This window comes from Berghia stephanieae, chromosome 1, assembly GCF_034508935.2.
Source record: "Berghia stephanieae isolate SIO BIC M18660-M18661 chromosome 1, UCSD_Bste_1.3, whole genome shotgun sequence".
Taxonomy (NCBI): Eukaryota; Metazoa; Mollusca; class Gastropoda; order Nudibranchia; family Aeolidiidae; genus Berghia; species Berghia stephanieae.
In genome coordinates this window covers 89811481-89834690 of record NC_088360.1, presented here as the reverse complement: position 1 = coordinate 89834690, position 23210 = coordinate 89811481, and the positions used below count along the sequence as shown (strand labels likewise).

Sequence of the window (23210 nt, the reverse complement as noted above, 5' to 3'; positions counted from 1 at the left end):
AGAATATCCTTCTAAAGTCAATGAAAAGAAAAAAAAAACCGGTGTGCTTAACAAGCACTTTTCCATGGTCAGTGCTCAAAGCGCTTTACAATGTCATTCCCCCCAGCAGGCTACTGACAAATCAACACCTCAACTCCCCGGGGAGCATATATAGTACGGGCTGCTATAGGAAGCGCTCACATACTATCAATCTACATTTCCGTCACCGCCCTTAAGCTGGGTACTCATTTACACCTGAGTCGAGTGGAGCAATTAGAGTAAATTTCTTGCCCAAGGAAAAAACACAACCCGGTACCTTTCGGCTCGGAGTCTGATGCTCTACCGACTGAGCTACTGCGCCTTACTGAAACTCAAATATTATCTTTAACCCTAGGCATACTTCGATATTTTGCATACACCATGTACTCCGTGTTCCATTTTTTGGGTCATACTTTTATATAGGGAAAGTATTCGTGTTCCACTTTTTGGGTCATACTTTTTATATAGAAAACTATTTATATCATTTTGTTGTTAGTGAATCAATTATGATTATATACCCAGAATGATCTATAAGCTGTTTATAACAATAAATGACTGAATAAAAGAAGATGCAAGTACGGTTAAAAATGGAATATATTTATTTCAAATGCACAAATGATGATCATTAGTCACAATTTTTGCAAACGGCAACAGTTTTGGCGACATGTTCCTTGCACAGGAAGTTTTTGCACTGGGCACATTTGATTGTGCCCTTCTTGTTTGACTTCCTGTCGCACAGACCACAGCGTCCTCTTTTCTTGGCTTCGGTGGAAGCAGATGCAGGTCCTTCCTCTATTGACAGTCCCATGTCCTGCAAGCAAGCTCTCATAACATCCCTTAGGCCCCTGGATGCTTTGACTAATACTTGGTATCTGGAGTGGAGATCAGAATAAAGACAACAGGGAGTTATGCTCTATTTTTATTACTAGAATGATCTTCTGTGCATTCAAGAAATATCTGACTTAACCTAGTACGCTCCAAATTTGAAGAGCGCTTTCAATCAGATAATAGAAGTACGCTGCTAGGGAGAATTAAGCCTGTCAATCTTAGTTTACGAGTGGTAACATGATCAGAATCACGACTACAAATATTGTGTCTTGGATGTTAAATTTGGAGGTACCGTCGTAGTGGTGAGGTTGTCCTTGTAAAAAAAATGTAAAAGTTAAAAGCGCCTTACTGGCTTCACTTGGTGTTCTAATTGTAACATGTGCCCACCAAATTATGTACATAACCATGTATCGGAAATCTACAGAAATAGGTAGTATACAAACTACTTACCTTCTTAGCATTTGGAACCGCATGTAATCTTTTGCCACACTCCTAATGAAGTCTGCTCTTTAATGGGTGGTGGAGAGTGGGTCATTTGGATTCTTTTCTCTGTAGACTGCGCCTGCTGCGACAGTGCTGGTGTCAAGCATGTTGTAGAATAAAACCATAGGCCACCGTTTTGTCTGAAAAGGGATGTAAAGAGATGGATTTTAGATATTTAATATTAGATTAATATGAAACCTTACCCTGAAAGGTACAAAAAGGTAAAATGATAAAGAAAGAAAGGAAGATAAATATGAATATTTTTAAAATTTACATGACCGGTACACTAATTTCTAAAAATTTCAGCACTCTGCCCCTTCCTCATTCGCGCGCACAAACACTCTCTATATCACTCACTCACACACAAACACTTTTTCTCTCTCTCCACCCCCTCTCCCTCCCATTCGTTATTTCTTAACATTTTTTTACATTTTTAACATAATCGTGATGAATTATTGGATGAAAATCATTATTTTATAATAAAATAATTGTTTCAACACATAATCTGGCGATTTTTTACCGCAAAATGGGATTATGAAAAAGGGGGCGTTGTCGCGATCACCGGTGATCGTGGTTTCTATTTATAGAACGTTTGAGAGTTAAGATGAATTTCTTTCCTTCGTTTTGATTCCTCCATTTCAGACCTTTCTGAATAAATAATCCTCTCCTTGTCACACGCATCACCAAGAGTAATCGAAATTGGTGAAATGGCTAGTCCAGCTTCCTTCATAAGGTGCCGTAGAGAATGGGCCCCAGAATTGACTTGGCCAGTGCCGAGATGAAGTCCCAATTTTATTCAGGATCCTTCAACAAACCTGCCTTTAGGAACATATGTCCAGATCACTGAGTGGACAGATTCGTTGGGATTTTGGGTACGTCCCTGGAGACAATGCTCGAGAAGGTCATCCCCAGTAAGCCGCTCAAATAATGGCTTGATGCTGTCTGCTACCTTTTCATTGATGGCAATAGAACTGCTGTGGGACGGTGGTGGGCGCTTGTCTGCCTTGGCTTTTAGTTGGGGACACCAATCAACTGAACAAAGCTCATGTTTCGGCAGTTTTTCAGTAGAAGATGCGTGGAAAAAAATTGCCCAGATGGAATTTCTCATCGACACCAAAGATCCCGTGTTGCTGAGAATGGCCTTAGTGAAAAACCTTTGCATAAAAGCCATTTTATTCTGGAGAAAAAAGGAGAGGCCAGAGGGGGTGGGGACAAGACATCAGTATGAGTATTGACATCTTATGTACAAAATGCAAAGGAAAGTGCAATCATCTATTTTGGAGCTTTTGATTTCGCATTGTAAACCCCCCCCCCCCCCCCCCCCACCTTATGTTGAGCAGCCTGTATGCTTTGGTCAAGTCTTTTTGACTCTGCTTGCTGACTCAACCTCTGGGAGTGTTCTCCCAGTCTACCGATGCCCAAAGACACTTTCAGTGATGTTATTCCTGCTGGACCAAAATTATACTCTGCAGCCGCACTTATGACACCAAAATCAACTTTTTTCAGGGAATGGAAGTATGTTTTATGGCATCTTGAACAAACAGAATTATGAAAGCTTTCGTTTGGACATTGTGTTGTCTTCATCTCACAACGCTTTTACAGAGCATCCGAAGACAACCCTTCAAGTGCTCATTCAAAGGGATATGTACACGCTGCTTGTATTTACCAGGATACACATGGGCAGCAACATCTTTTTTATAAAAGCACCAGTAGTCCGGTTCAGGAGGACAATACATATGTTGAGGAAAGTCATCGGTGGAATAACCATGGTTAAGACCAGCAAGAATAGCCCGTCTCATTTCTTCCGCTGTGGCATTGCTTCGAATTGTTTTATCATAATACTTTTGAAGCTTTCTCATGGTCTCAGCAGTGAGGCACCCGTGACCTTTGCCACCCAAGCTAATTCCTTTTTTCTGCAATCACCAACCGGATTACGAAGCGCAGTGCCTATACGCTTTGAAACATGATTGATACATTCTCTTTCACGATCTCAACACCAGGCCCATAAGGCCGTAATTCCTTCCTATTGTACGCCTTAGCATCACCATCACTGACCATTGTCGTGTAACGAAAATTGTGGTTCTCGACTGACTGGTTCCAAAGAACTTCGGCTGCTGTCACTTCCATCATGCCAGAGCTTCCGCTGAAGTTTATTGAGCAGTCTCCACTTTCTTTGTGCTCTGGCCATGGGTCAACCACGAGCCATCATAACTGACAGCAATATCAAGCACTTCCTCTGGATGTTTCTTCTCCATGTAGTGAATCACTTTTATATTTTGACATTTTTACATCAAAAGCTTTACAAACGGAGGCTCTATCCGTAAAATGTTTTTTTTTTTTTATATTAGCTCCTTCAATAGCAAATTTACATTTTCAACAATATCATTACAATACAATCAGAGATAATTTATATGTTAGTTCCTCGGATACAATTTACACAAATTTTTAAAACATGAAATACATCTTTCTAGCAATGTATCAGAGCCATCCTATGCTATCTCTGAGTAACCTTAAGACTGTGGACAATTGAAGGAATTTTTCATGATAATGAACCTTATCTCTGCTTGTTCTATCAAATGCATAGGTCAAGTGATCAATATTCAGGAAATAAAACATTATAAAACAGATTGCAGGCTTTTGCCAAGCATACATCAAAGAAAGAAGGGTCAAATTCAATTCTTTCCAGGAAAAAATCCAACCTTTGTCCAGATACAAAAATCAGTGTAATTCATTCCAGTCACATACGTTTGTGCTTAGCATCGATAATAATAAGTATGATTAGTTTTTAATTTTAAATCGTTCCCAAAATTATCAAGACAGAAGCTCCTTTTAATTGTTGCAACCATGATGGTATCATTTCGAGTGGGAAAAGGGCATTTTATCTCAAGGTACCTTTCCCTCAATATAAACAAGAAATTGTCATCAGGCATAGCAACAAAAGGAAAGTTCTGTCCAGATACAAAAATCAGTGTAATTCTTTCCAGTCACATACGTTTGTGCTTAGCATCGATAATATTATGGATGATTAGTTTTTAATTTTAAATCGTTCCCAAAATTATCAAGACAGAAGCTCCTTTTAATTGTTGCAACCATGATGGTATCATTTCGAGTGGGAAAAGGGCATTTTATCTCAAGGTACCTTTCCCTCAATATAAACAAGAAATTGTCATCAGGCATAGCAACAAAGGAAAGTTCTGTCCAGATACAAAAATCAGTGTAATTCTTTCCAGTCACATACGTTTGTGCTTAGCATCGATAATAATATGGATGATTAGTTTTTAATTTTAAATTGTTCCCAAAATTATCAAGACAGAAGCTCCTTTTAATTGTTGCAGCCATGATGGTATCATTTCGAGTGGGAAAAGGGCATTTTATCTCAAGGTACCTTTCCCTCAATATAAACAAGAAATTGTCATCAGGCATAGCAACAAAAGGAAAGTTCTGTCCAGATACAAAAATCAGTGTAATTCTTTCCAGTCACATACATTTGTGCTTAGCATCGATAATAATATGGATGATTAGTTTTTAATTTTAAATCGTTCCCAAAATTATCAAGACAGAAGCTCCTTTTAATTGTTGCAACCATGATGGTATCATTTCGAGTGGGAAAAGGGCATTTTATCTCAAGGTACCTTTCCCTCAATATAAACAAGAAATTGTCATCAGGCATAGCAACAAAAGGAAAGTTCTGTCCAGATACAAAAATCAGTGTAATTCTTTCCAGTCACATACGTTTGTGCTTAGCATCGATAATAATATGGATGATTAGTTTTTAATTTTAAATTGTTCCCAAAATTATCAAGACAGAAGCTCCTTTTAATTGTTGCAGCCATGATGGTATCATTTCGAGTGGGAAAAGGGCATTTTATCTCAAGGTACCTTTCCCTCAATATAAACAAGAAGGATACTTCTGACAAAGAAACACCAGTTACATCACAAACAAAATTCTCATGTGAACTTGACATTTTTTTAACATAAACATCTCTTGCCACAGATTCCATATCTGTGTCCCACTGTACAGCTTCTGTACAAAAGGGCTTTGGTGAAATAATCCTTTGAATAAGAGACATAGAAGGATCATCATCTTTTGTATGATGTACATTATATAATTTGGAGGCAGTTATCCTCCCTTCCCTTTGCCGAAACCATAGTTTAGATTTTACCTAAGTTAATGGTAGTCTGCTAGTCTGACACTAGTTTTGGTGTAGAACAGCAGGGCTGCTACATGCGTGCAAGCCTCTGCTGCTCCTGCCATAGAGTCCACTGGACCATCTTCATTCACTATTACCCAAGTTAAAGGGTTTCTCCAACAATTACGCATCCAACTGGGCTTTTCTGCTTGTAAAGTCTATTTCAAAAGTTTTACTGGAGCCTACTTTTTTTCAGTCCACTTGTAAGGACCAGTAGACAGGTTTCCCAGTCACTGTTAGCTTTTCTGCCACTAGTTTTGGTGTAGAACAGCAGGGCTGCTACGTGCGTGCAAGCCTCTGCTGCTCTTGCCATGCAATTGCAATGAGCAGAGTCCACTGGACCATCTTCATTTACTATTACCTAAGCGCCCCAACCCAGGCCAGCTCAGCACACCATATGGCGATTTCGTTTAGGGCCCAGCGTAAGGTACGAGCGAGTTGCTGTGTTAGTGTTACTGCACTCGCGCTATCTTAGGCCGGAATTTGTTTTCTTTTCACAATATTTTTGAGACTGGTTTTATTATATAATAATAAGAGAAAAATAAATGGTTTTTTTTATTTTACAAATAGTAAATATATTTTTGTAGTTTAAGCTCTGTTTTTGATAAATCACATTAGTAAAACACACCCAAAAAAAAAAAAAAAAAAAAAGAGAGAGAGAGAGAGAAAAACATTGAATGAAAGAAGAAAAATAAGTATTAAAATATAAAACATGTCTTACCTTGATATTTGCACAATTTAAAATTTAATATATATCCATTTGAATGAACACAGAATCTTTCCCTCTGAGTTACTGAACGCATATAAAAAAGGTATGCTTTCAGCTGCGGGCTTGGGACTGCAACAGTATAACAATGCATGAAATAGGACTTGTGGGGGTGGGACAATGAGTAAAATAATTCATTATAACTACAAGGATGACAATTTGGCTATTTTCCTTCTCTGCTGTTGGACTTTATTGTTGCTGTTAGCTTGAGTGCAGAAACGTTTCAATAAAATATTTACAATTCTGCATGTAGAAATTTTGCTGAGAACAACATCCAAATGAAACAGTGCTGGAAAATTTTGAAAAATTCTGAAGAGTCTTGAACGACAATGCATTCTCCAGACAGTTTTAAAAAAGTGTAACAGTATAGAATAAAAAGAGAAGTAGCGGTCAAAGGGTAATTTAGACCACCTCTGTCCATTTCCTCAGTGTAGACTTTTGACTACTTCAGAGAACATGTCTCCATCTGCTCCTCGCAACTTTTCATCCTTTAATGGCCACATAGCCTCCGATATAAAGAATCATTTTCTCATCAGATGAAAGTGTGTTAGTAGTAAAAGGAATGTCGTCAATGATGAGAAATTCAGAGTCTGTCAGTTCTTTCCCACAGAGGTCACAGGAATGTCCAGAGGAATTAAAATCAATATCCTTCTCAAATGAAAAGCTTGGCCCTGTCTATATGATGACAGTTCAAAAGATCTTGAGCTGTTATCAAAGACTACTAGATTCTAGTACTCCTTGGCTGTTATATAAAAGTTACAACCAGCTGACATCCTAAAATGAGCAAAATGCTTGTTGGAACATATTGATGATGGATGGAGTTGCTTTGTGTCAAGAGGTTCTTTGATACGTCAATAAGGCATCTGCAGGTCCAAGCTAATGCATTTGCTGTGTCTTTTGTGAAGGATTTTCCCCTTAGAACAGGACTTGATGCAGCCATCCGGTCAGCAAGCATTGCCCATTAATCCAGGATATTCAATTGATGACTACCAGCTTCTGAAAGTTCAATACATAATCGATCTGGGTCATGAAAACGAGTGCTTTGAAAGGGAGACTTTGTGTTAAAAACTTTCCAAAGCTTCAAAACTTCATCTATAAATGATTTAGTGTTGACCCAAGAACTGACAGACCAAATTCGATTTCAATGCAGTGCTTGTTTTCTCAGAAAATACTTCCAATACAAGGGAAACTTTCTGTTTTTCAATACTTGTGGGGTTTAAAGCTGTTTTGGAAAGAGTTGAAAGTTTTACAAGAAATCCTGTCTCGTAATTATGAAGTTCCTCCAAATCAGACCTTTGGGCAGTTACTGGTTCAGTGAATGACAAGGGTAGAAATTCAGACATTTTGTTTTCTCAGTGATCCAGTTGTTTCGGATATTTTTCAATAGATGAACAGTATCATACAGTAAAAATAAGGGTCTTGGAGGATCAACTGGGGGCATGGCAATCCAAGGAGATGATTCGTTTATTTTACTAAAATTTTTAGGAATTTTTTTGAAAAAAGCTTGATTCAATCTGTTGTTATCATTTATTACTGCAATTACTTTCCCTCCACATCTTTCAATGGTAGAAATGACATTTATAGTGTTACTGTACTGAAAACCAGGTGTTAAGGCATGGCAGGGTAACAGTTCGACAAGAAATGTTCTTGATCCACAAAAGCACTTTACCATAAAACATAATAAAAGTTGTAGCCAATTTATCAAGATAATCAACAGCATATCCATAAATGGTACCTCCTCTGTATGAAACTGATGCCTTGGCATAAACCTCATCAATAATTAAAATACAATTTCTGGATCTTTCGTCAAGATGATTAAAACATTCGTTTGTGTGTGTGTGTGTTATAGGCAGAGCGTAAGCTGGTGACTCTTTGTCTTTTTCTTTACTTTTGTTATGAACTTGACCTCCTTTATTCAGTCTATGTAATGATGGTTTAACTTAAAGTTCATTAATGGTTTCTTTAAGCACAGAGTTAGATCATTTTAGGGAATTGGCCTCCTCCATTGCAACTGCAAGTTTTTCATCAGAGGTGTTATTTGCCACACTTGTAATTCTTTTCATGGTAGAAGTAGATGGTAATTGTAAATGATTACGAAGTTCAAAATACAAAGCACAGGATTTCTCATACCATGAAAATGCTAAAAACAGGTCCTCTGCAGCATAAAGCCTTGTGTTTTTCGACGAATTCATCAGCTTAAGATTTCTGGTACAAAAGTTGACTTTCTTATGGCGGAAAACACAAAGGGTCTCAGAGGGTTTTCAGTTTGGGGCCCATTTTGACCAATTTTCAAAATACTCCAAACACATCATATTTGGTATCAAATGAAAGGTTAATCATTGCAGATTCAGAAAAAATAGCTTTTGAGAGCAGCAGGCCTCTTACATGACGAGAAATTGTCAAGGAAAGACAACCTTCCGTTTTTTTTTTAAATTTCTGGTAATTCTCAGGATCACCAAAATTTCAATGTAAACCTGCTCCCAGGCATTTGAAATCATCTTGAAACAGCATAACTAAGCAGCCCATGCATTTTTCTCAAAATAATAGCAGGATTCATGCCATGTTTAAAAAAAAAATACAAAAGGACACGAGTCGGAAAAATTTGAAGTTTTCATGTTTTTTTTATTTTAAAGTATAAAATTCTTTGAAATGTCATAAATAATCAATAAATCTAATATATACAGCAAATACAAATAAAGGTTAATATATACAATCAATTATAATTTTAAAAAATAGTGCCCCCTGTTATCAATCGTAACTTGCTCCGAGGGCACTTTCGTCCAGTGGTAGTTGTCCGGAGGGCCCTGACTGATGAAGCTTTCATCTGGAACATCACCAAACACATAACTCTTGCCAGGGCCCTTCCGCATGAATCGCACGAATGGAGCATCAGAAGAAGGCTCTGGTGGGGTTGAAACCTGTGGAAAAATTACAAGAAACAAGATGATAGGTATATTCTTATCATAAAAAAAAAAAATTCAAATTTCAAAGTCAAACAACAGCTTACTTACCACCTGCAACTTCAGAAAACATGAAAATGAGTTATAAATATTACAAAATATTGCATTAAAGGTATGAAAAACTTCTTAAAACAGCAAAAAAAGTCTTTGTGAGCTTGTTTATCTCGCATGTTATTTTGAGGTACTCCCCCACCTTCACCACTGGACAGTCTGATCTGGGAAAGATAAGTAAATATGGTTCTGGTATTACATTAAAGTCAAATAGAAAGTTGTGTTTATACCTCATATGTTAAGAAGTGTAATGCAATATGAAATAATAAAAGAACCTGCCCAAAGAAAAAATATAAAATTAGCAAATAATATTAATAATGAGTCAAATAACATATAATCATCGAAATATTTATATGAAGAAAAGTAGCTGAAATAAATGTACAACTAATTAGAGAAATTTTACTGATGTTATCTGAATCATACAAGAAAGAAAAATGGTGGGAATCAAATTAAATGAAAGGGAACCAGATTTTTTTTTTGTATTGACTACAAGTAAATAATGCTAGTTACTCACTCTTCTTCGGGAGGGTTTTGTACCAAACTTGATGGCATCTCAGGGGACTCTTCGGGGAACATGGTTTCTTTGCTTGGTTGGCTGTGAATGAAACAATAAATAATGACACCAATGACAACATTAAAACTGAATATAAGGTCAGAGAATTTGTCAGTTTGGTTTGTCGGCTGTGATGAATGAAACAAAAGAAATAACACCGCTGGCCACAGAGAAGCTGAAAAAGTGTGAATCCTGAAATGGTTTTAAGTTTTAAGAAAAAGTAAATTCTGCAGACTTACCCTGCCTTGTTCTGTAGGTGGTGAGTGTCATACCGTCCAACTACAGACTGGTTGACACATGCGCCTGTATTGCCGCATACACATAGGGTGCAAAAGCAGGCCAACCTTCTTGACTTCAGGACGTATTGACCTTGCCTGACCAACTGGTGTAGTTTTCTGGTCCCGGGCAAGGTCTCAACATTCTTTTCGGGTCTGTCCCTCTGGATCGTGTTGACCACGGCATATTCTCTGTGAAATGAAAAAATAAAAATCGAATGTCATAAGACTTAGGTTAAAAGGAAGAAAAAGCAAACCCACATCTCAATTGCTTACTTACCGGATCTTTAGATCACTATGATTGATGTGGTGCTGCTGGGGAAAAAAAAAAACTATTTAAAAAACAATAGAAAGAACTCATCCCAGTTGCTTACCTGATCTTTAAATCAGTATGTATGGCATGGTGCTTCTGGAAAAAAGTTGCCATGCCATTGGCATCAAGGAAAGACTCCCCCTTTGCAGAAGCTCTCCTCAATATCTGACTGAGGACGCCAGTTTCTCCATCAGCCTCACCATTGCCATGCTCTGATCCGTAGAAGCAGCGCTGCACTTTCAGCGAGTCAGGAAAGAGAGACAGATCTGCGAATGTGCCTCTGCCCTGGAAAAACAGAAGCATAAAAAAACAAATTAACAAATATATAATGTGTTTAGTTGAAACACCAAGCCAGACAACCGTCAAAAATGATAATTTACCTTATACTGGCTAGCACTCCACATCGTCAACTTCCTGACTCGCAGATGCTGCTTCAGGATCTGTAGAGCAGCAAGGGTGAAGGCCTGGACCGCATGGTAGTCATGGCCAATATCGTCAGATAAGAGCAAGATGCTATGCCGAGTAATATTATCACCCCTCCGGTAGAAACAGACCATAGGATGAACAGTGATCTGTCCCTTACCAAAGTGAGCACTCTTTATTTCCTCGGCATAGACAGCCTTGCGGTTCTCTGCGAAGTCTTGAACCATAACTACCTCTCCTGTAAAAAAAAAAAAGGATTCTATTACAATGTTTACTAATCAATAAATAATTCCTGTGGAGGAAGTACAATGTTATATTAGTTGGCAGTGATATAATGCAACACTTACAGCTCCTGTAAGAAAAAAAAATGGATTTTATTACAATGTTTTCTAAACAATAAATAATTCCTGTGGAGGAAGTACAATGTTATATTAGTTGGCAGGGATATAATGCAACACTTACAGCTCCTGTAAGAAAAAAAAGATGGATTGTATTTACTATTAATCTGTCGATAATGTATACTAAATAATAAATCATTTCTGTGGAGGAAATACGTTATATTAAGCTGGCAGTAATAGGATACAAAACACTTACCATCCTCAGGGTTTCTCTTGTTCGACTTGAACTGGTCGTACTGCCAGTACGCAGTGAAGAGGTGCTGTGAAAAGGTCACCCCTTTCTCCGGCTGCAGCTCACCGGCCAACTCTTGAAGCAGCATTCTGAAAGATCACCAAGACAAGAGAACCATGAGACATGCACTTAATAATCGACAAGCACTAGAAACAAAATCAGCTATGATAATATGCAACTTCAACTTCAATAAATTTAGTTGCAAAAGGCATTAATGCCCATCTCTGCAACTTACCTAACAGTTCCTGTCTTGGACATAGGCTCCATCTTGCCTGCTTCATTGCGACCCCAACATTTCCACCGAACAAGCTCCATGTGAAGGATGTCTTGGCAGAAAATGTTCAAGGGCCGCATCTTGTCCTTGCACGTGGCGCAATTACCTGAACAAAAAAGAAACCAACAAAAACATAAGTATAAAATATTACAATGAAGGTATAATTAATAATATTGATAAAACACTTACAAGAGACATAACTCACCATCAATACAGTCAATGCCATTCCATCTGACATTGACTTTGTCCACCGGACAATTTACGAAGTTCAGTAGTTTACCTTCCGATGGAAGGGTCTCATTTGGCCCCAAGACTCCATTGAGGGCATTCAGTTTCAACCTGCAATAAATGAATAAAAAATATATTATATCAATCTAAGATAATTGCAAAGTTCAAAAATAAAATTCACAGAGCAAGACACGAAAAGAGATTCATTTGATCCCAAGACTTCACTGCAGGCATTCAAATTCAACCTGAAACGAATCAAGAAAAATATGTATTACATGTCCTGGAGTCTAAGAAAAGTGTATGGTTCAAAAATAAAATGTACATAGCAAGATATGGAAAGGGCATTACCTGACGTTGGTGCAGTAAATGCACAGGCAACTCTCGACTGGAACTGACCCTAGAAGCCTGACATTTTTAGGTCTGTGGTTCTGGAATAGGGTCAGTCCAGCCTTGATGTCCGGGTGAGCTTCTTTAAACTTCATATGGGCTTCTTTTATTGTCATCAGCATCACCCGTGCTGCCCCAAACTTGGTCGAATACCGCGCATGAGGCAGCAGCCTCGTCACTTCCTCCGTCAGGTAGAAATCCTGTATAAGAAGGGATAAAAAATAAACTGTGAATAAAATGTCACTACTTGGCATATTTTTCAACTCAATTTCCATTTGACGGGTTAAAAAAAAAAAAAAAAAAAAAAAAAAACATACATGCATACTTACAATTATTGCCCCATGCACTGGATTGGAGCTGTATGGAGTTCCGCACCACCATCTATGTCCTGGACGATGATGCCAAGTTTGTCTTCCAGGTCAACATTGTCCCGGAACAGCTCCTTGCATGGATGCCTGTGCTGAAGACGGGCAATTGCATCCCGCTTCTCAGGAGTCTTGGGGTAGCAAAGGTTCATAGTATTCTGAGCATACTGCTCGTTGGTGAGTTGCAGAAGTTTTACTTTCTGTTTGTACTGTGAAAATGAAAATGAATTTGTTAATGCTAAATTGCTTTAAAAAAAGTTGAATTACATGCATGGAAAATTCAAAATCAATTAATGCACTGGATTGGAGCTGTATGGAGTTCCGCACCACCATCTATGTCCTGGACGATGATGCCAAGTTCGTCTTCCAGGTCAACATTGTCCCGGAACAGCTCCTTGCATGGATGCCTGTGCTGAAGACGGGCAATTGCATCCCGCTTCTCAGGAGTCTTGGGGTAGCAAAGGTTCATAGTATTCTGAGCATACTGCTCGTTGGTGAGTTGCAGAAGTTTTACTTTCTGTTTGTACTGTGAAAATTAAAATGAATTTGTTAATGCTAAATTGCTTAAAAAAAAGTTGAATTACATGCATGGAAAATTCAAAATCAATTAATGTGACGTGCACCGTCAGTTGCGTTGCCAACCATTCTCTTCCGTGCAGCTCTGTCCTCAGCGCACCTTGTAAATTCTGAAAATTTAAAAAAGATTTGATATATAAAAATTACATGTATACCTCATGGTTCAGTAAGTGAGCCGCTCTTGGTAGCTTTTCCAGCCGTTCTTGGCTGCAAGACGCCAATGTCTCTTGAATGGCTTGCTGCTTTTCCTCTTTTTTTTCATGGTAAAGCTGACGTCGCTTTTTTTTGTCTGGGGGAAAAGCATCAAGAATGTTTGTTATAGCAAGCTGTGTTCTATGTGATTGAGCAAGCTGTGTTCTTTGGTTTTTGTAAAAGAATACCCCCCCCCCCTCCAATAAAAATAAAAGCATATTTACCTGCCGTCTTTTGGCTAGAGCGCCCATCCCTGCTTTTCTTCCGCAGCGCGGCTTTGTGAACCCGCAACTCTTCTGGCGTCATGTCCTTGGGTTGCTTTCCATTTGGTGTAGACGGCACTGCCGCAGGTACTGGCAGGACGCTGTTGCGGGTTGCCCTGTTTGCGGCCAAGAGCTTCTGCTCTTGGTAGTACTCAGCTTGCCTTTTACTGAAAATAATATATTGAAAAAAAAAAAGATAGTGTAGTGCAAAATCAAGTCCGTCAAATTTGAACAAAACGAGAAAATTTTATGCAACTCAAAGATAGTTGGGACTCACCAACCACCAATGGGAAGAACAGTTATCATAAACGATTATTACAACCACAAATAATAATACTATAGTGAAAGAAACGTCTTTAAATAGTTTCAAGGCGGCACTGGCAAAAGCCGGTAGCCAGCAGTAGGGAACGCATCGCGCACCCCCCAACCGTCGCGCCTATGCCAGAATTGGATGTCAGCGACGTACGATACAGATACAGACAGATACAGAATGCAAACACCCAAACACTGCTGAACATACCTCTTTTTCAACTTTTTGGCAGCAACCTTTGCCAACTCTTCCTCAGTCATGAGGCCTTCTTGAATGCGGCGCTTCTCCTCTTTCCGCGCCGCTAGCTGCCCAACCCGGGCAGTGGCGAGGTACTCCGCATACCGTTCCGGGTCCTCGGCCTTCATTTTCCTCCGAGCGATGGAGGTTGTATGAAGAGGAACATCATTATTAGTAGTTGCCATTTTGTCTGAAAAACAAGAATATTGAATTATACTAAGACAGAAACATGCTTTCAGTTGAAGAAAACATAAAATAAAGTGAATACATTATAATGACAAACAAAAATAACCAAGAAAATTGAACCCATTGTAAGTAAACAAAAAAAATCCCCTAAACTGGTTAAAAATAGCCAAACTTTATATCTCTATTAAAACGTCCAATAACCTGCATCGTCTCCATAAATTTCCATAAATTCACAAAAATGAACTTAATTATACTTAAAAACACCGAAAATATCATCCATTTATGATTTAAGAAATTTAAATATACAAATTTGGTTAACTGAGTGTTGTCGTCAGGACAAGCATCGGCGCCATTTTTCTGTCTACATTCTAAGCCATAGCATCCACGGTCGTTTTTTTTACAAAATGAAGACCCATTTGACAAAAAACATGTCTTAAAACATCGTATTATGTATAAAGTAACAGTTCTATGACTTTACCAAACAAAAACAACCAAGAAAACTAAACGGAATATAAATAAGCGTTAAAAATATCGAAATAGGTTAAAAAAAACTAAGTCCAGTTTTCTAGTAAAATTTTCGAAATAACGTAATATCTGAAAAAGGCTCATTAATTTTCCATAAGTTTGCTCCAAGGGACTTATCTAATCCCAAAATCAAAATAAATATTATCTCTTTTTCATTTTAAGAAATTTAAATACAAATTTGGTTAAGAGACGGTGTGTCATCAGCACGTGCAGCTCGGGCCGCGGGCCGCCATCTTTGTGTCGATATTCTAAGCCATAACGAGCTCGGACAAATTTACACAATAACTTACTATTTAAACAAAAATAACACATTAAAGATGCCTATAATATCTAATTAAGAATGCTTTTATTGAATTAAAACATGAATAATCACGAATTTCAATTTAAATGGAAATGAACTAGAAAAACACGAAACCGGCTAAAAATATCCACATTATTTTTCTAGTAAAGTTATCACTATCGCGCAATGTCATCAAAACGTCTACGAATTTCCCAAAATAATTAAAAACGGAGCATAATTCTATTCAAATTTGATTTTAAAAGTCTATTTATCATTTTCATAAATTTAATTTAAATTTAGTTGATTTCTTATGGGTCGCCAGCCATGCCATTATCGTGAATCAGCCGCCATATTGGTTTCGCTATTCTGTGGCATAGCAGTTTTAACCCAAACTTTGCCGTATCGCACATTAAATCAAGGCATTTCAAGCCAAAATAACATCATCCTGCGTAGTTGTGGGTTTCTATCTTGTTATTCATCATATATTTACAATAAAATAAGTCGATTATCGACTTTCAGGGGTTAGAAATGGAATTATCAGAATCAAAACAATCGAAGCCGGCTTGATTCTGCTATGGAAAAACGGCTATGGAAGAGCGACACACAGAAAAACGGGTAATACTGGTTCAGTGCGGTCCCCAGTCCTTTGTTTACAGTGCGGCCGTATTGGATGGCCAGATGTTCCAGGCATTCATTGCCATATCCGGGTGGCCAGATTCTGACTGTGCAAGCGCGCCTCAAGGTGGCCAGATTTTAAATTTTTAATTGCCAAAAAAATGAACCATAACTAAAACGTATATAATTTAGATTTTCTTAGCTTACGTTACGGAGCAGGATACCACTGCTGAATATGGTCAATGATATTATTGAAAGCATCCATTGGGATCTTCCCGTATTGCCCTCGCCACATAAATTCGTCCAAATGAGATGGCAGCATCCCTTCATTCGTGCCACTCATAGATTTAAAATGTCTTTTTGTGTTTTTCCAAAAATTTTCTACTTTATTTGTGCAGGCACCTGTTATGGGGTCTACAAAGTTTTGGTCATGAATGACTACAATGTGTTGGAACCTCGGCAGAACAGGAATGTTCACAATATTCTGATACGAGGCAAAGCCATCACTATTGATGATGCTGCCAGGGGCAATATGCCTTTGAATACAAGTTTCAAGGGTGGCAGCAGTTCTGTCTGGTACTAATTCTAGGAAGCCTCTTCCTGTGGCCCTATCTACTCCTCCAAACACCCACCTCTGTTGAACTACTCTCCCGACATTGTTTTTTCGTTTAGAGATAAGACTCTCGTCTATCTCAACGTGCTGTCCAACTCCACCAATCAAAATTGGTACCTCTACCAGCTTATGCGAACAAACGTCACGAAAATATGCATACCACTGGATGACTGTTTTTTCGCTTATTCCAGTTAGAGACACAGTATTTACGATGAGTTCCTTGAAGCTCCAAGAGAGTAGAAGTTCAACAATATTGCGATATGTCAATTTACTATTTTCAAAAAAAGTGTCCTTGGTTAAGAAAATCTTCTCCCCCTTATGAGCTGGGCATCTAAAACATTGTTCGTCACCCCTACCAGTTTTTACTAAGGTCATCTGCCTTGGACATTGTGTGTATATTGGAGGTACTGATCTTATTAAATTGTTATGTTGTAAAAATATAAGGGCAGATTCTTCAGTGGACGCATTATCATACAAAATATTATAAGTATAAGCCATTGTGAAAACACATTGAAAAAATCATGGCATCACATAATTTGTGGAACTCAATTAATAATAAATCATAAAACAGTCAACTCAAATTTTACTAATGCACAATTATTAAGGCACAAGAAAAGGAAGAATAGATGATTCAACTACTGAAAAGAGTAATTAAACAGCAGTAACACAAGTAACTAAATTTATTTATTCAAGCACTTTACGTTGTGATAGAAATCAAGCAATTCATCTGAAGTGGCGCGAAATAACTTTATTGCAGTTTTGCCAGATTTATTTATGTATAAAATCGCAATAATACCAAAATAATTCATTTAATTTCTTAATAATGAAAAAAATGTCAAGTTTTAAGGATTTGGTACTAAAATTGCCAAACTGGCAAACCTCGTTCATTGGCGTAGTTGGCTCCCAAAAAATGAAAGTTTCGCAAATAAATTTAAGAGAGAGAAAATTGCCATATTTGTAGCCAATTCAGTAACATACAACTTACCTGACAAGAGGAAGAGTGGTCTTGGAGATTTAATTAAATTCTAAACCAACTCCCCCCTCCCTATGTGATAATGGGAGATTTCAATGCTCACAGTCCTCTCTGGGGAAACACAGACACAAACCAGAGGGGAAAGGCAGTGGAGGCTTTCATAATGAAAATGGATGTATACTTGGCAAACGGTCTCGAGGCAACACGGGTAAATATTCACAATCTTACCACGTCTGCCATCGATCTCACTTTCTGTGATCCTACATTAGCTCCAGAGCTCTCCTGGACTGTGATCGATGACGATCACGGTTCTGACCATTTTCCGGTCTGCCTCGACATCACCCCGACTTCAAGGGCCCCACAGCCCAAACGTTGGAGTGTTCGGCGAGCAGATTGGGAAACTTTCTCACAGGAGTGTCACAGACTCCTTACGACAGAGGTGGACAGCTATGACAAATTCAAAAATATTTTAACAAATATCTGCAGCTCGACAATACCAACAACCTCTGGTAGACCGAGAAAAACACAATCCCTGGTTTACAGAGGAATGTCGAGCGGCCCTACGGGAGAAAAAAAAGCATACAGGAAAGCGATGAGATTCCCAATCCCTGAGAATTTCACAACATTTAGGAAATTACGAGCAAAGTGTAGGAAGATCTTCCGAGAAAACAAACGGAGATCCTTCCAAAACTTTGTCTCCAAAATAAATAGCCCCTAAATAGGGTGTGGAAGATGTTACGGAAACTGAAGGGATCTGATAGTGATTCACTAAATCACTTGACACGTCCCGATGGATCCGTGGCTGAAACAGAACAAGACATTGCCAACACTCTGGCCGAGAGGCTGGGCACAGCTCCTCGTCTGCACACCACACACCACAATTTTTGCGCCATAAACAAAACGCAGAAAACACACCAATAAACTTTACATCTACAAACACCGAAGACTACAACAAACCATTTACACTTGAGGAGTTGGGTGCCTGCCTCCGTGACACAAATGTCACAGCACCGGGTCCTGACAACATCAGTTATGAAATACTCCGACATCTTCCACAAGATAGTCTGGTTGTCCTTTTGAATATCTATAACAAGATATGGACAACACAGACTTTTCCACCTAGTTGGAATCTGGCCACTGTGATTCCAATCCCAAAACCTGGGAAAGACCATTCGGACGCTTCAAACTACCGACCAATCTCCCTCACCAGCTGCCTATGCAAGCTGATGGAGAAAATGGTCAACAAGCGTCTGATGTTCTACTTGGAACACAACTCCCTCTCCGACCTCCAATGTGGCTTTCGAAAGAACAGATCAACTGTTGATCACCTTGTTCGACTAGAGAGCTTCATTCGTGAGGCCTTTGCCAAAGGTGAGCACTTGGTAGCAATCTTCTTTGACCTTGAGAAGGCCTTTGACACAACTTGGAAATTCGGAATCCTCAAAGATCTGCACAATCTTGGTCTGCGAGGAAACCTTCCAATGTTTGTCAGAGCATTTTTAAACAACAGATCCTTTCAGGTCAAAGCAGGATCCACCTTTTCTGATCCATTTGATCAGGAAGAGGGAGTTCCACAGGGTAGCATTCTGTCTCCCATTCTGTTTGAGATTAAAATAAACTCAATAGTGAATGCAATGAGACAGAATGTTGACTGTTCCTTATATGTTGATGACTTTCTTGTATGCTATCGAAGTAAATCGAGTATGGACACCATTGAGAGACAGTTACAACTCCAACTAAACAAACTGTCGGAGTGGGCAAATCTCAATGGTTTCTCCTTCTCCCCATCAAAAACAGTAGCTGTCCACTTCTGCCGAAAACGCACCTGCATTAGACAGCCTGACCTTTATCTCAACAATTCCAGAATTGAGGTAAAGGACGAAGCCCGATTCCTGGGTTTGATCTTTGATAGGAAACTAAATTTCCTCGCCCATATCAAAGATCTCAGACTGCGATGCATGAAAGCAATGAGAATAATGAGAGTTCTGTCGAGCATGGAATGGGGTTCGGACACAAACACTCTTCTAAAGATATACCGAACCCTTATTCGATCAAAACTGGACTACGCATCTTTTGTATACGGCTCTGCAAAACCATCCTACTTAGGCATGCTGGACCCAATTCATCATCAGGGACTGCGCTTGGCACTCGGGGCTTTCCGCACTTCTCCAGTGGCAAGCCTTTATGCTGAGGCAGATGAGCCACCTCTCCATCTCAGGAGGAAAAAACTGGCTCTCCAGTATGTTACTAAGGTCACATCGCTGCACGACAACCCAGCACACAAACATGTACACTACACGGATAGGACACTAGAAGAAAAATTTCGTAAGCACCCAAAAATGACACCACCATTAGGTTGCAGAATAAAAAAAGACATCGCAGACATGAACATCAGTCTAGATAGGATACATCCATACGTCCAGGCAAAGACACCACCATGGTCCATACATAGACCAAACATAAATTTGGACCTAACAAAACTGGAAAAATCACAAACAGACCCACATATTTACAAACAGACACTAAAAGCAATATTACAAACATACAAAAACCATACTCACATATTTACGGATGGTTCAAAGAGCGCAGATGCAGTAGGATGTGCCTATCACTCATCGGAAGGCACAGGATCACTTCGCCTGGATAGAAATGTTTCGATCTTTACAGCGGAATCGAGAGCAATCCTAAATGCTCTCCGTTTGGCTGAGAGATCGAATAAAAATAAATTCTTGATCTTGTCTGACTCGCTGTCCGTACTTAAGGGATCTCAAATTTTTATTGCACCGATCCAAGACTCATAAGTATCTTGGAAGGTGCAAATAAATTATTTATTAAGAAAAAGAAAGTTTGTTTTCTCTGGATACCTAGTCATGTGGGTATCCAGGGGAACGAAGAAGCGGATCGACTGGCAAAAGAGGCGGTGAGCCAAGAATTACAAGAGGGCAGTAAAATCCCACACGCGGATTTAAAGATCAATATAAAAAAACATGTCCGAAAGGAATGGGAACGATCCTGGAGTCGAGATGTACATAACAAATTAAAACAAATTAAAAGTGACCTCGGCCCCAGACCCAACTCGGGGCTAAAAAGAAGAGACGAGGTAAAAATAACTCGACTCCGGATCGGACATACTGCCCTCACTCACCGTTTCCTTCTGGAGGGGGATGAAAAACCCCTCTGCAGAAGATGTAACTGTGACCTGACAGTTCAACACATTTTAATTGAATGTACAGAATTAGAACAGATAAGGTCACAACATTATGATAACAGAGACTTGAAGTCTCTGTTCCAGTCGGTCGATCCGCTTACAATTTTAAAGTATCTGCAGGAATGTGAACTCCTGCAGAAATTGTAAATAGATATTTTTACTTAACAAACATGTAACTATTATGATTTTATAAAGATTTTATTACAACAGTACACGTTTTGATCAGCTGTGGCCCCTCGGGGCCGATAAAAGATTGATGAAAGACAGAAACGGGCGCTTAAATGACCTAAATAGTGTCGAAAGCGCCGTTAAATACCTAAAAACAAAACAATTTAATTAAAGGGGGGGGGGGGGGGGGGGGAAACCAACCAACTATGATTGTAAACAATTACAACCTGGCAAATGGAATCCAATATGGCCGCACTGTAAAGAAAGGACTGGGGACCGCACTGGTTCAGTATTACCGAAAAATGGGCATTAAAACTAACACAAATCCTTTGAATTTCACAATGATTATACTAAAATACTTAAAATTATAATAAAAATAGTCAACTTACCAATTTTCACTCGTCGATGTTATCGGATAACGTTTTAGGGCCGTAAACAAAAACTGCAGCTATGGAAAAACGATGTAGACGCCGGATGTTTTGACTCGTATTTTACAGGAAGTAAGAGCCTCACTATGGAAGAATTACGAAGTCCCCAAAACTTTGTGTTTTCGAAAACGGCCGTTTTTCTTTATTTTAAGCATGAAATCATAATTATTTTTAAAAATGAAACTCATTCTCCGATTTTTTAATGTTTTATTTCACAAAATATGGCCATTCAAAGAATTTCTGAGTTGATTTCATGTTTCTTTAACTCAGTTTTCCGAAACTACCGTGGCTGAAATGAAAACGTTTGTTGTCGCCAAAACCCATAAAAAAAACACTTCAACAAACAATATCTTAATAACAACAAAATATTTTTTATTCAAACTGCTCACACAGGTTCCTTAACCATAAATCAACACAAAACACAAAAAAAGTAAGTGAATTTGGATTTTTTCATAGAAATACGTTTATTTCAAAAGGAGACCCCCATTTTGGGCCTTCTTGTGTTTTCTGCCTTATCAGTAACTTCAAATGGTGTTTCTGCTTTGACAAATCGTAGATACTCTTCAAGCTGACTCCAACATTTAATCTCACTGATGAATGGGTGACGAATACATTTCCCCAAATGATACATCTCATACTGCACCCTGGGATTTTTAGTTCCAGTGTTGTATTTGAAGTATACTGTAAACTTGTGAATTGGACCTTTCCTCTCACTACTCAATAAAATATACAAATCATCTGATCCTGACGGAAGAGTGAAAAGGGCACCACAATTTCCAAATTCACAACAACATTTGTCATGAAAAGAATCATACTGAAATGAATCAGACTCCATGAAATCTGACATCTCATCCAAATCAACAGCTCGAGAGACAGCAGTGGCTTTCGTAGTACTCCGATGTTGAGTTTGTGACGAGCTTGGTACACATGATTGGGGTACATTATGAAAAACAGAAGGTGGGTCAACTGGAACAAAATATCGTCCTACACGAACCATTTTTGGATTATCAGGCCAATGTAGAGCACAAACTCCCATATGGTCCGTAACATCCTCAAAGTTAAGCTTATTTGGTAAGCATGAAATCAACTGTTTTCGTTTCTGAACTTACTTTGGAAATTTGTACACTGTTATTTTCAGATCAGCAGGTTGATCTCTGTACTGTAGCCAGTTCTACAATTGAAGACAGAGCACTTTCTGCCCATTTTACACACACACAATTACTGTATGGAACAATATGGATAAAGAATTTAGAACTCCAACAACACCGTTAAAATGTATAAATATGTGAAAAGGAATTAAAATTTAATAGAGCTTCAGTAAATCTGACTGAAATGTGAAATAGGGCTAATCACAGATTCAAAGCCGCTACCAAACCGATATATAGTCAGAGTGGAGAGGTTTTATTAGCAAAACAATATTTGCCAATTAAGAATCAAGTCGTTGTGTGTGATTTGCTGGGTTTGTTGAATATAAATTGTTGTTTAAAATATTTTTGAATTTTTAGTCACTAATTATTAAAAGACGTGTCTCAAACTGAATTTCAACCTAGAATCATATTTTGACAAAGAATCGGTAACCAAACTTAAAGGGGTTGCTCCAACAATTTTTGGGAATGGCGAACCTGAAATTTTCCAACAGTGCATGATTTTGTATCAGTCCATTTCCTTTTTAATATACTGGTACATGTGTTAAACGATTTTACTTTTGTCTAAAATGATTGTGAAAAAAAATAAATGGTACTATCATTATTAGTAGTATAACTACTACTGGTAGTATACTACTGCTACTATTATTATTATATATTCTTCAATAAAATTTAGAACCGATTAATATTTTTGAGTTGGCAAATGAATAGAAATCAAATGTTTATTTGAACTTGCAATTTGATGAT

At 38.4% G+C, this 23210-nt stretch overlaps 4 protein-coding genes across 4 annotated transcripts in view; 1 reads left to right on the top strand and 3 right to left on the bottom strand.

Annotated features, from left to right (window-relative positions):
• LOC144961022 (transcription initiation factor TFIID subunit 8-like) overlaps positions 1-14582 on the top strand; it is a 43097-nt gene extending 28515 nt beyond the window's left edge. The window contains exon 8 of the mRNA XM_078894369.1: positions 11464-14582. The gene's annotated coding sequence lies outside the window, so the exon portion shown is untranslated. The remainder of the gene's footprint in view (positions 1-11463) is intronic.
• On the bottom strand, positions 8265-12501 carry LOC144958686 (uncharacterized). The gene is made up of 11 exons (XM_078890861.1): positions 12341-12501; positions 11970-12103; positions 11726-11870; positions 11455-11579; positions 10818-11098; positions 10499-10722; positions 10089-10316; positions 9811-9891; positions 9379-9460; positions 9045-9203; positions 8265-8510 (listed from the first exon to the last, which is right to left on the bottom strand). The coding sequence occupies exons 1-11, from the start codon at positions 12499-12501 to the stop codon at positions 8265-8267; spliced, it is 1866 nt and encodes a 621-aa protein (XP_078746987.1).
• On the bottom strand, positions 13031-14507 carry LOC144958615 (uncharacterized). Its single transcript, XM_078890742.1, has 4 exons — positions 14296-14507; positions 13737-13942; positions 13476-13609; positions 13031-13270 (listed from the first exon to the last, which is right to left on the bottom strand). The coding sequence occupies exons 1-4, from the start codon at positions 14505-14507 to the stop codon at positions 13031-13033; spliced, it is 792 nt and encodes a 263-aa protein (XP_078746868.1).
• Positions 14583-16104: 1522 nt separating the features above from the next.
• LOC144961043 (uncharacterized) lies at positions 16105-16965 on the bottom strand. Its single transcript, XM_078894380.1, has one exon. It carries the CDS (start codon positions 16914-16916, stop codon positions 16137-16139), a length of 780 nt encoding a protein of 259 aa, XP_078750506.1. The 5' UTR covers positions 16917-16965; the 3' UTR covers positions 16105-16136.
• Positions 16966-23210: the final 6245 nt, after the last annotated feature.